The sequence below is a fragment of the Rhodamnia argentea genome, chromosome 8, assembly GCF_020921035.1.
Source record: "Rhodamnia argentea isolate NSW1041297 chromosome 8, ASM2092103v1, whole genome shotgun sequence".
NCBI lineage: Eukaryota > Viridiplantae > Streptophyta > Magnoliopsida > Myrtales > Myrtaceae > Rhodamnia > Rhodamnia argentea.
In genome coordinates, this window is record NC_063157.1 from 20,229,526 (window position 1) to 20,243,338 (window position 13,813).

General features: G+C 41.8%; 1 protein-coding gene across 1 annotated transcript; it reads right to left on the reverse strand.

The window, feature by feature from the left end:
- Window positions 1–8,018: 8,018 nt before the first annotated feature.
- On the reverse strand, window positions 8,019–12,547 carry LOC115726542 (ankyrin repeat-containing protein ITN1). The gene is made up of 4 exons (XM_030656456.2): window positions 12,301–12,547; window positions 10,979–11,479; window positions 10,057–10,466; window positions 8,019–9,526 (listed from the first exon to the last, which is right to left on the reverse strand). Exons 1-4 carry the CDS (start codon window positions 12,320–12,322, stop codon window positions 8,696–8,698), a joined length of 1,764 nt encoding a protein of 587 aa, XP_030512316.1. The 5' UTR covers window positions 12,323–12,547; the 3' UTR covers window positions 8,019–8,695.
- Window positions 12,548–13,813: the final 1,266 nt, after the last annotated feature.

The window sequence follows — 13,813 nt, forward strand, 5'->3', positions numbered from 1 at the left end:
ACCACATAATCCGGAAGAACCACCGGACTTAAATTGCCTTGGTCTCTAGGGTATTCTAGAGTATTCTTAGGGCAAGCGATAGGATAAATGTACTAATATTTTAGAAGTCTCGTCTTTAATGTCGGTAATACTTAGATGAAGAGACACATTCTTAGCCACTAAATCAAGAGTCGATCAACAGTAGTAAGAAGAGGTCGTCTTCCCCTCATTTGTATCCACCCAAGACTCCCAGAATTTCTCTCTCTAAACACTTTCTCTCTCTATGATTAGAGTAAATGAGTGAGCGATCCCGGAAAGTCTTTAACTCTGGCACTTATCCAAGGGAGCCTAAGTCGTTGCATGGATCAATCCTAAAAAGTCGGCCTGTGACAAGTGATATTAGAGCAAAGTAGAGGAGAGCTATTCATAGGGATGGAGGATCACATCGGATCGAGAGAATGTCGAACCAAGAAGTTGCTCAAGTTGTCATGGACGGAAAGGCTCCTCAAGAGAAGGTCGCCCAAACAAAGGTACGTGGAGATCAAAGAAGAGACATGTTTCGTCGGACACCACAGCCGCGATCGATGAGAAGCTCACAAGAATGTGAACTGCCATGATAGAATTTATCAATGAACTCAACGAGGTAAGAGGGTGAATAAATGAGGTCAAAGAGATGCTTTGCCAAGAGTTTACTATTGTAGCGAATCAAGCCATGATTCCGTTACACTTAAAGGATGAAGCTCTCGAAGTCTCGATGGAAGCCTTGAAGAAGGAAGTCCTAGAGATCAAAGAGAACAAATCCCACCAAGCTGAGATTGAAGCTTTGAGGGTGGAGGTCCAACAACTCAAGACCAAGCTAGCCTTGTGCAAGACTAATATCGCAAATGGTGCCCGTTCAAATGGCACCCAAGCTAGAGATGTCGAAGACCAAGGAGTTCAAGGGCAACCGATCCGCCAAAGAAGTGGACAACTTCGTTTGGCAATTGAGCTTGCTACGGGCTTCTTGTTGAGTGAACTTAGGTCCCGAAACTCCTTGACCAAATTATCCCATGTGTTGATGCGATCGCCACCTCTCTTGGTCTCATCACATACATCAAAGCATGGTGTTATCAGTTAGGAACATAGAAGCTTTTCGTACATTGGCCAATTCATCATGGATTCCAACGGTGTCGAATGAGTTTACCGAGCTCGAACTCCAAATTCCCAATCTTGAGGAGGAGGAGGCTAGCATGGATGGATTGAAGCCATGGGCCTAACTCGAGCTGAAGCGAAGGGATATTCAAAGTATTTCAAGGGCACTCTTTGTAGCCGAGTCTCTCATCGACTTCTCCAAAGCCGAACCATCCAAGTCCAAAGGGAATGGGTGGAGAAAGGATTACCACCACGATGAAGAAGAAGGCAAATCCAACCTTAGCAACAAGGAAACCGGCCCAAGGCAACTTCAACAACAAAGATAAGTTCAAGACGTCGCCACCACCCCCATGCTTCATGTGCAATGGATGGCATTGGACCTAGGTGTGTCCAAAGAAGAAAAAAAATCAATGGTCTCGTTGCCAAAGAAGATGATGAGCCAAAAGAAGAGAGAAGAGAAGTGTGACTTGGAACCGAAACTCACATGGACTCAACCACTGCCCAAGAAGTCTTCCACTGCGACATGTTTGCCATTCTTGGAAGTCGAGATACGCAACAAATCGTTACGTGCCTTGGTTGACATAGGTGCATCAAACTTGTTCATGTCATGCGAAGTAACAGAGAGTTTGGAACTTCGCGTGGAGCCAATCGGACATTGATTCAAGGCGAAAGCTCGAGATGATGCTCCAGCCATGGGTGTTCCTTGAGACGTAGAACTGCAAATCGGTGAATGGAAGAACAAGCTCACGTTCGAGGTAATCTCACATGATGAATGTGATCTAATCTTAGGTTTGCAATTCTTTGATAGTGCAGGGGCGATGATTGAAATGAGAACTGTCACACCCTAGTTCCTATAAGAATAGGGCAATGACACGGCCATCCTTTCACTCAAAGAATGCAGCCTCAAAATGAAACACTGCTAAACCCGATATCAATATATATGTGATAAAAAAGTTCATGCGGTTACATGATATGAGCTTCCCATAATCTTCAAACAAGCCTATACTTACATTCATCAAAAGAGCTATCTCCAAAGATCAACACACCTACGTATACTTCATAACAAAAATTCTCCTACCCAAAAATCCTTATGCTAACGTTATTCTCACGTCCTACTAGCGACTCGCTAAATCTCAAAGACAAAAAAGATGAAAGGAGTGAGCTAACATGGCTCGATGAATAATATATTTCTTCTAAGTGGATCAAACAATCACTATGCATATTTAATATTCAAAATGTAAGATATTTACATCAAGCTCGAAACATATCAAACATATATGATGAAAACAAGTTATATATTATCTTAATATAATATATTCGTAGCAAAAGTATCCATATTAGATGATAACATCAAAGTATACATCAATGGTCTAATTCCACTTATCAATCCCGTCAAAACACATATCAATGGTCTATCCATTGACTAATCTCATCAAATCACATGCCAATGGTCTATCCATTGGCCAATCTCATGTTCAAGATTCTAACCATGGTCACGTATAACGCCCGTGATAAAAGATGACCAAAATTCCCCCATTGGCAAGGTCTCCACTTACAATGCCAATGGCTCGGCCCACAAGGATATCATAAGTAGTATGCGCATACCCACAAACCCCTCAACCTAGTTCACGGCTATCTTGAGCACCACATAATCAAACAACAGCATATTCCTCATAACCAAAATGTAGCAGAATCAACTCAAAACCAGCAGCACAAATTGTTCGCAAACCGTATCAAATAGAACAAAACAACCGTAAATGTTTGATCCTGTTTTATGCAACAAATAATGCTATTTCCTCAAATCATAACATACTTAGCATTATCATTTTTGAAATATGAGTTTACAAATATAAAGAAGAAATGGTATCACTCACCTGACAACGCCAAAAGCAAACTATAAAGCTTGCTCTGATCGATACGCTCGAAACCCTATCAAATATATGAAAAACAATATCAAAAACTAAGTAATATGCTGCCCTAAAGCATAACTCAAATGAAAAAGGCCTATTTGTCGTTAAAGCAATATCCACGCATCAACAAAACAATCGCCCGTAGCCAATACGCATGTTGTCCACTATGCGCAGCTTGCGCGACAAACTTAAACGGACTGTAATTCCTCACCCGAGCTCCGATTTAGACGAACTTGTAGTCTAAAGAAAGATCTTTTAATGTACTACAAAAGCCCCAACATGGCTTGACAAGAATCTATTCGAAAATTGGCAAGAACAGGCGCAATAGGTTCTGGTCGTGTACTGTTCACTGCACACGTCGAAATCTCTCAGGCCATATCTTTCTCCATCGAGCTCCGTTTTAAGTGATCTTATAGTCCACACGAAGCTTATTCGATGTACTACAAGATCCTTAATATAGCCAACCCAACCGAAAATCATAAACTAAAGAAATCATCCTTCAAAGTCTATTGTTTGCACTGTACTATAACGCACCGGATTTGAAAAAACACTTATTCCAAGCAAACCGTAATTCCAAATTGAGTTTTGTAAAGTCTCACGGTTCCACAACACCCTAAGATGTCATTCTCCTAATTGATCTAGACTTAACGACTCCAAAATCTGACTTCGTGGCTTAATTTTTTTATCAATCCGAATTTGAGCTCTAGTTACGAAAACCATTTCAATTAGATAAATGAGGAGTATGATCACTTATCTAACGTTGCGGCATATACCGAAATGAGCTCGATGAGACGTTTATGGCGGGTGGCGCACACGCGCGATCATTTCTTCTATTTTTCTCTCTCCCTTCTCCTTCTTTCTTTCCCTTCTCCTTTTGTTCCCCCCCCAACATGGCTTGACAAGAATCTATTTGAAAATTGGCAAGAACGGGCGCAACAGGTTCTGGTCGTGTACTGTTCACTTCGCACACGTCGAAATCTCTTAGGCCATATCTTCCTCCATCGAGCTCCGTTTTAAGTGATCTTATAGTCTACACGAAGCTTATTCGATGTACTACAAGATCCTTAATATAGCCAACCCAACCGAAAATCATAAACTAAAGAAATCATCCTTCAAAGTCTATTGTTTACACTGTCTTGTAGCGCACCAGATTTGAAAAAACACTTATTCCAAGCAAACCGTAATTCTAAATTGAGTTTTGTAAAGTCCCACAGTTCCACAACACCCTAAGATGTCATTCTCCTAATTGATCTAGACTTAACGACTCCAAAATCTGACTTTGTGGCTTAATTTTTTTATCAATCCGAATTTGAGCTCTAGTTACGAAAACCATTTCAATTAGATAAATGAGGAGTATGATCACTTATCTAACGTTGCGGCACATACCGAAACGAGCTCGATGAGACGTTTGTGGCGGGTGGCGCACACGCGCGATCATTTCTTGTATTTTGCTCTCTCTCCCTTCTCCTTCTTTCTTTCCCTTCTCCTTTTGTTTCATCAATCGTGCTCCCCCCCTTCCCTCCCTCTTACCTCATTTATTTGTTGAAAAAGATAGTGTTAGGTTTAGTTCTTGGGCTTTGGACAACAAGGGCTCGTTTTTTTTTTTTTTTGGCCCATTTATTACAAGAATTAATTCAATTATGATCACCAAGCCAAAATGCTAATCGGTGGTGCCTATGATTCACGGTTGATGGAGATCAAGTACTTCTTCATGATTCGACTCGTAGGGGAAAGACAGAGAGTTGAGACATTGGCGACCGAGCTAAGCACGAAGCCAAGACATTTGGAAAAGCTGAAGGTAGAGTTGGATTATCTCACGGCAACTCAACAAGCATTCCAATCCATGTGCTCTTTCCAAAGGTGGAAAGCTTGTCGATCAACATAGGAGGGGCCGAACCAAAGAAAGATTCACTTACAAATCACATTGCGATTCCGAAACCATGTAGTCATAAAAAAAGTCAAGAAACCAAAGACGTAGCAATCCAGACGACGGAAGAATTGCCAACTTTCAAAGAAATCAACCATTCAAAAGATGAACCCCGATCCGAAAGCACCTGTGCCTTGGTTGACACGGGTGCATCAAACTTGTTCATGTCATGTGAAGCAACAAAGAGTTTGGAACTTCGCGTGGAGCCAATCAGACATTGATTCAAGGCAGAAAACTCGAATGATGCTCCAGCCATGGGTATTGCTTGAGACGTGGAATTGCAAATCGGTGAATAGAAGAACTAGCTCATGTTCGAGGTAATCTCACATGATGAATGTGATCCAATGTTAAGTTTGCAAATCTTTGATAGTGTAGGGGCGATGATTGAAATGAGAACTAATTCAATCATGATCACTAACCCAAAATGTTGATCGGTGGTGCCTATTATTCACGGTTGACAGAGACCAAGTACTTCTTCATGATTCGACTCGTAGGGGAAAGAAAGAGAGTTGAGACACCGATGACCAAGCTAAGCACGAAGCCAAGACATTTGGAAAAGCTGAAGGTAGAGTTGGATTATCCCACGGCAACTCAACATAGCATTCCAATTCATGTGCTCTTTCCAAAGGTGGAAAGCTTGCCGATCAACATAGGAGGGGTTGAACCAAAGAAAGATTTGCTTACAAATCACATTGCGATTCCAAAACCATGTAGCCATAAAAAAAGTCAAGAAACCAAAGACGTAGCAATCCAGACGACGGAAGAATTGCCAACTTTCAAAGAAATCAACCATTCAAAAGATGAACCCCGATCCGAAAGCACTTGTGCCTTGGTTGACACGGGTGCATCAAACTTGTTCATGTCATGCAAAGTAACAAAGAGTTTGGAACTTCGTGTGGAGCCAATCGGACATTGATACAAGGCAGAAAACTCGGATGATGCCCTAGCCATGGGTGTTGCTTGAGACTTAGAACTGCAAATCGGTGAATGGAAGAACTAGCTCATGTTCGAGGTAATCTCACATGATGAATGTGATCCAATGTTAAGTTTGCAAATCTTTGATAGTGCAGGGGCGACGATTGAAATGAGAACTAATTTAATCGTGATCACCAACCCAAAATTTTGATCGGTGGTGCCTACGATTCATGGTTGACGGAGACCAAGTACTTCTTCATGATTCGACTCGTAGGGGAAAGATAGAGAGTTGAGATGCTCGCGCCCAAGATAAGCACGAAACCAAGACATTTGGAAAAGCCGAAGGTAGAGTTGGATTATCCCACGGCAACTCAACATAGCATTCCAATTCATGTGCTCTTTCCAGTGGTGGAAAGCTTGCCGATCAACATAGGAGGGGTTGAACCAAAGAAAGATTTGCTTGCAAATCACATTGCGATTACAAAACCATGAAGCCATAAAAAAGTCAAGAAACCAAAGACGTAGCAGTCCGTAAAACGGAAGAATCGCCAACTTCCAAAGAAATCAACCATTCAAAAGATGAACCCTAATCGAAAGCATCAAGGATGGCACTCGAATAAGTGGGGGAGAATGTCACGGACAGAGATTTTCGTGACCAACTATATAGCCCGAAAGAACCACAAGACTTAAAAGTGCCTTGATCTCTAAGGCTTTTAGTGTATTCTTAGGGGCTAGCGATACGATAAATGTACCGATATTCTAGAAGTCTCGTATTCAATATAAGTAGTTGTTAAATGGGAAAATGCATTCTTAGACACTAGATCAAGTGTCGATCAACGATTGTAAAGAGAGCTCTTCTTGTATTTATATCCATCCAACACTTAAAGCAATACAAAACATTTTCTCCCAAAGCTTCTCTCTATACTATTTGATCAATGAGCAAGCGATCCCCGAGAAAGACTTAGCTTAAGCGGTCCCTGGGAAAGGCTTAGATTAAGCGCCGCTTAGCTTAGGCGCTCTAACGGGAAAGGCTTAGCTTAAGCGTTGTTTAGCTTAGAAGCTCCAATGATGCAAGAAAGCCTAAGTCGCAGCAAGGAGCGATCCAAAAGGTCAGCCCAGTTACACGGCCATATATATAGGTCTTCCCACAATCACAAGGCAAAAAGTGTTAGCGGTCCGCCCTAGGAACTAATCAAGGTTGATGCTCTAACATTAGTTATAGATTAGGTTGTGTTGAAAAACGACTTTCGCTATACTTAGGTAGTCATAATATGTTGCTAGAGACTGTTTATGACTTATGGGCCAAAAAGAGTTTTGAGCACACTGCTAATATTTAATGAACCTCTTGGGTCGCACATAAAAGCGAACCGAATTCATGTTTTCTCTACGCCTTAATCTACTTAAGAAGTAGATTTTAATTTATTCTCTTATTCTAAATATCTATGCGATCATGCATGTTATTAGATAACGATTGAATGCACGATTGGAGATAGGTTGTTTAGCGGGCCCGAATCGCCCGGCCCTACTTCTTTATTACGCGTAAATATTGAGGCTATATATATAGACAAGGGAAAAATCCTAAATATGCTGATTGCAATAAAAAGAGTCTTATTCCGAAAGAGAATAGAAGGGGAAATACAGAGAATCGTTCTCTATTCTCATATCTCCGAGAGAGTCAAAAATCAAAGGCAATCTAGCGAGAGAAACTCCAATATCCGTAAGCTAGCACTTGGATTGTTGGAGACTTCGGTTCGTGTGTGTGGATACCGGTAGAGGCGCAACACTTGGGACACTGATCCAGACACAACCAATCGTCAATTTAACTTCGATCCGTAAAAAGTACACCTTGAATTTCAATTGATTTCAATATACACGCATGAATCCTATCTAGGATTTCGGTTTAGATTTATATTCCGCTGCATTTTGACAATCTCGAAACCCCATCAAAAAGAGCCTGTGATGGCTTCATGAGTTCTTTAATGGATGACAAGGACTAAACGAAAAACTTCGTCCAAGAGAGTAGTCAGGTTCAGGTACATACAGTGACTAGCAAACTCCAAGCTCCATATCATTCCTCATTGCATAGCGCTTCTAACGATCGAATAAACCTGATGATGCATCAACTAAACCGAAAGGTAAAGGCTTATGCATGTCGATGAAGTTAGAAAACAATTTTCTTCCAACAAAAGTAAGACTAGTTGACTATCAATGCCGCAACAGTTACAAAGAACCATTCATACTTTACAACCTACGTACCCGAGACCTGAAAATATCCATCCATGTGCGCTGCAGTTTTGGTCTCACACACGATCTCGAGTAACAAAGTTATCAAAGTTAGCCCATGTGGTAGGGCTGAAACAACACAACAGAACCCCAAGTCTTAAGTTTTAAGAAGAACGAACGGAAACAGAAATAGAGATTGATGATTCAAATGCTTGATAAAGATCAACATGCGGCCAAGCAATGACCACAAACTTGACGTGTCAAATAACTAGTCGTGCAGTCAACATGACATTAGCTGATAAGGGAAAGCCCAGAAAAATTGTGCTTCTGTTGCACTAGATCGTGCAGTGTCTTTTCGCCTGAGAGGCAGCTTCCAATAGGTGCACCGGCACATCACTTTTTTTTCACCACTTACCAGATGAGGAAGCATGCTGACCTTCAAATTCGACGATTGATTGATCCGATGTTAAGGAGAACCAATCTCTCGAGTACTAGTGCCTGACAAATACATGAATAAAGCATGCTGCACAGATCACACTTTCGATGACTACTTCATGTTCCTCATGGTTGCTCCCAACACTACTAGCCACAAAGCAGTGCATAGTCCTGTCTAAAGAGCATATATTCTATCAACCTCTGAGTTAGAGAAGTCGGAAGGAAGCCACGAAGTGGATCCACTTCTCCTGGCAGACTTCACCTTCTTCCTCATCGATCTGTTCCTCTTTGACTTCACAACATAGTATGTCATCGTACCGAGCACCCCAGCCATAATAACTCCGCCAACAGCCGTAACAAGGTCTGCAGCCCATGCGTGCCGCTTACCAACAACAATGTAGGAGGCGGCCATAAAACCTACTGAAGTGCACACAGAAGCCAACCACATCAACTTGTTAATAACTTCCACAACTCGCCTCTCTGCTTTCGTTTCACCCCTGACCAAAGTTATTTGGACCACGACAACAGCCAAAGATGTAAATAGAGCAATGGCATTGAAAATAAAGAATATTTTGAAAGAAATGCTGGACACCACCACAGCCATCCCATCATCATTGTCACCGCCAGGAACCGTAAATATAGCTGCAAAGGCAACTGTTGCAAATAGCACAGCCACCACGGTCACAGAGTTGGTGGCATTGTTGATCCCCTCACGATGGAGCTTCCTGAGCTCTTTAGATATGTTATGAACATTTTTATTGGTTCTTTTGGTTTGCTCAAGCTGCGTGTGGACATCTTTCTTGATTTCGGTCACAGTTTTCCTCAGTTCGTCTCTTGGTTGGTTTAGCTCATTAGCTCTGAGCGCACCGCGACGTCTAAGGCAATCTCTTATCTCAGAGGAATCTTCAGACAGGGGAAGTCCTTCAGCTATATCTAGAGGTGTTTTGTGGTCTCTAGTCAGTGCATTGACGTTTGTATCTGGAAGCATTAATAACTCATTCACAATCTGCAAAAGAAAGGTGAAGATCCTTGTTAGAACAAGAGAGAGAGAGAGAGAGAGAGAGAGAGAGAGAGAGCATACAGCAAGACAGGGCAGGGCAGGCAATAGAAGCAGTACATTTGGCACTAACACATAATAAAGTAGCATTTGACAACCTTTCACCTAGCAACATGTGGATAGCCAAAGCTCCAAGAAAAAGACAGCATTTGGTATCAAATTATGCAATTGATAAACCATCCGCACACCATGGAAGAGACACTCAAATGTATGATTATCACTAAACAAAATGATGCCTTTGAAACAACTTTGTCCTGGAGACCCCAAAAAAAAAAAAAAAAAAAACCACACACACACACAAAAACTTTGTCCACTTCAATAAGGAACTAGGGATTTCAGGAAAAAGATACCACTCATGCAAGAGAATTCTTAAACCCAGATGGTAGTACGATGGGTTTTAAGGAATTTATCAAACAATAAAGAATGTATATCCACTAACTCTTAACCGTGTCTTTAGAGTTCCTTTACAAAACATGTACCTCTGCTCTCTTTTTCCTGGTTGCCACATGCAATGCAGTGTGGCCAAATTTATCGGGAAGCATCACTATAGCAGCATCGGCCTCAAGAAGTAATCTCACAACCTCACAGCTTTGACCTTTCACAGCCATGTGTAGTGCTGTCTGCCCTTTCTTGTCTGTTCTCCGTGCCAGCTGGGGATCTTTGTCCAGTAAAGCTTTGACAATATCAACATGACCCTGCCGAGCAGCTAAATGTAGTGCATTTTTCCCATTGGTTCTAGTATTATCTATCAAACTGCAATCTTTTGCAAGAAGTTCGTTCACAACTGCTGTATGTCCCCTCGTAGCAGCAGAACTCAAAGGTGTCGAATTAGAGGGACCAAGTGTCTTGCTTAATCCAGGGTCATGATCCAAAAGCACTTGCACAATGGCTGCAAGAGAAAAACAACATGAGACTACTGGATATAGTTGACAATCATGTAATGGATAAGTGGTATTGGAACTTGGAAAGACACTAGGACAAGTCTTGAAAGGAAGTAGTATTGGAAATCAACATTAAGTATCAAGGATTATAGCCTATGAGAAGAAAAAGTCACGTTTGACTCCGAGGCTTATTTAGTCCATATATAATAACCACAGGTAGGTGAAGAGTTAGTGAAAGTTGGCTAAGTTGCACCATACTGCAAGATAGCGCTGCCTTCACGATAAAAGAACAAGTATTAGGTAGCAGCAATGGTTTCTCTAGTAAAGAAAAAGTTATATGCTTGATTCAGCAACATGTATATCTTAAAATCACTTCAAAGTACCTTTTCTTTCATGGGTTATGGAAGACAATCTAATGGTAGTCTTTAAAATCAATTTCTAGCTCTGGAGACTTAATTAAGCTTTTGAAGCAAAAGCTCCAACCTCAGAAACAAACTGATGGGTAGGTAGAAAGGCTTACCGTGGTGCCCTTGACTCGCAGCTATATGCAACGCATCAAACCCAGACCTATTCTTCTTCATAAGACAATCCGTATTCGAATACTGCAACAACTCCTTGACCACATCAAGGTGCCCTTTCTCTGCAGCGGTATACAAAGCTGTCTCCCCCAATTCGTTTACTTCATCGACCACTGCAGCCCTCACCTCCGCAACCTCTGCATCGAAATCTGTGCCACTCAAAGTCCCGACCATCTGCGAGTTGATATCATCAAGAATCTGTTTCACAGCAGCCAGATCACCCCGCTGGGCAGCCAAGTGGAGCTCAGTGTCATTGTGGCGGCCCGTAACCTGTTTTACATACTTTTTCTTCCCAGCCTGATCAATTCGTTTTCCAGAGTTGGATAACACAAGAGCAGGGCCAGTTGACGCTGATGATGGCGATGGAGACGGTGAGGGGTCTGCAGTGGCAATTTTGCTAGGTTCCACTGGCGCTATTCCCTTCTCTAAGTCCCTCTCAGCTCCTGTGGAGCCAATGAATGTAAAGCAAGCACTAATTAATCCAACAATTACACCCACCAAATTCCATCTTAATCTGTTTGTTAAAAGAAAATGATTTGAGAAGCCATATCCAAAAGGTAGACTTGAGGCATCCCCACCATCTAAATAATAACTTGCATTTACTATACCATTGAATTTACCTAAATCACAAAGATTTCAACCTCATTTTCACATCAGGTACGTCAGCTGAAACAATTAAGCATTGGGTATCAACAGGATCAGAGCTGAAAAGAAGACTCTGTGTTTCACCAAAGATTTCTTGGGCTTTTACTAAGCAGGAATTCTTCTCCAGAAATAGGAACCACGACCAACAAGATTTAAAAGTAAGCAGATAAACTCAATTGAAACTTATGCCAACAATTCGGGAATACTAAAACTACATTACACTGATCTTCTCCCAACAATTGACCCCAATTAAAGCGAAATTCAACCTCGATTACGGATAACGTCCCACGTTCGGAGTGGCAAGCAACCATACATACACTAGAAAGCAAGAGAACCGGAGCTAAAGCGAAGCGATACTACAGCTGGCCGAGCAAAGAGCTGCCCGAAAGTCACCGGGGAAGAGGACGAGCCTCGCAAACGACACAAACCCACGAGCTCATCTGACAACCACGACAGACGGAAATGGACAGGGAGACAAAAAATCGAAGAATCGATTCAAACAGCGGAACGAAGCGAATCCCGACGCGAGCGGGTAGCAGCGGAGCAAGCAAACAGAACCGAACTGAGTGTGTGTGTGTGTGTGTGTGTATGTGTGTGGGGGGGAGTGGCGAAACTTTACCTTCCTCGATCGAAGAAGCCATGATCGGAAGCGGTGGGCGGGGAGAGAAGCTCAGCGAAGCAGGAGAATCAGCGAGGAGAGACGTGAGCGAGGTGGGATCCGAGAGATGGGTCAATCTGCTCGTCTGAGCAAAGAGAAGGTGTTGTGGGGTGAGTCATCAGAAAAGGAAAAATGGGGACGGAGAAAGAGGACAACTGGTGGAGGACGAAGGGGAAGTTGCTCAGCAGCTTCAGCTTTGTTGCTTTTGGACAAATGTGGCCACGCAAGTCCTATACACGTATAGATTCCCATGTTTCATATAATCCTCCTATATTTTTTGACCTATATATCTACTACTAGTACGCATATCCCCATTATAATGATTGATTTAATAAAATCCCTCCTCGTTTTTTTTTTTAATCTATTTTTCCCGTTCCCTTTCAAATTTCTTCGTTATTTCAAGAGCTAATACCATAAAAATCTCGAACTAATACACATATGACAATTTTATTCTATGTTAGTTTTAATTAAATTTTACCGTCAAATTGCTAAGTTGGATGGTATATGGCAGCTGACCAGTATACTAATTTGTGTACTAGTTTGACCCAATTTGATCGAAACTAACGGAGGATAAACTTATTATGGATGTACCAATTTGAGATTTTTTGTGGTAAAAATATTAGTTTGGGGGTAAATTTGTCATAGTTATACCGATTTAAGATTTTTCGTGATAAAAAAATAATTTTGGATAAATGTGTCATCTACCAATTTGGGATTTATCATGATACTGGCTCTTATTTAAATATGTGTCAAGACTTTTAAAAAATCATGTGAGACCACTTAAATTTTTACGATTTAAGTTGCGGAACTAGTGGCTTTACGCATGTCCGAGTTTTTTTTTTTTTTTTGGGTCCAAGTTAGGCGAAGGATTTTTGAACGGTGACATGAGTTCTAAAATAGTTGTGGCACTGTAATTTTGTCTATATTCTGTTCGTATGGTAAAGTCAATGTCATCCCTTTTGCAATTGCAGCGCAGTCCGGAAAATTAAATATAATCCTCTCAAAACAGAGGTTCTCAAAGCAGTAGTAGTTAGGGGGGGTGAGCTTTGCTCCCAATTCAAGTGGGAGTGGGAACCGACCCGAATCGAATTGAACCCGCGGGTTCAAAGCCGGTTCTCGGATAGGTCCACAGGTAAAAACCTTCAGAAACTGGTCGGGCCGGTTCGGTTCCCGATTTAACTATTTGATCATTGAATCTATCTTAGAAAGAGATATTCGACCCTTAGTGGTGCAAAAACACTCGAATTGCTCAAACCATTTTGCCCAAAGATATAAAAAAAGGAGAAACTATATCGGAATTCCCGAGTCTCCCCTAACACCGACTTGTCCCTACAGGTCGGGCTTCGGTCCACAGTTTAGAATAACCTAAAACCGGCCCTAGCTGGTTAGATTCCAGGTTCCAAATTGGCTCACCCCGCAACCGGTCACCTCTAAGAGCAGCCCTAGAAGGTCCACCGATGGCTAGACAATTGTC

What these genes read in the sequence shown, in the direction of transcription:
- LOC115726542 (XM_030656456.2), bottom strand. Translation starts at nt 12,322, where the DNA reads ATGGCTTCTTCGATCGAGGAAG. An exon ending in GGCTTCTTCGATCGAGGAAG is followed by an intron (nt 11,480 to 12,300) that starts GTAAAGTTTCGC and finishes TTGGCTCCACAG; the next exon opens with GAGCTGAGAGGGACTTAGAG. An exon ending in TGCGAGTCAAGGGCACCACG is followed by an intron (nt 10,467 to 10,978) that starts GTAAGCCTTTCT and finishes TTTCTCTTGCAG; the next exon opens with CCATTGTGCAAGTGCTTTTG.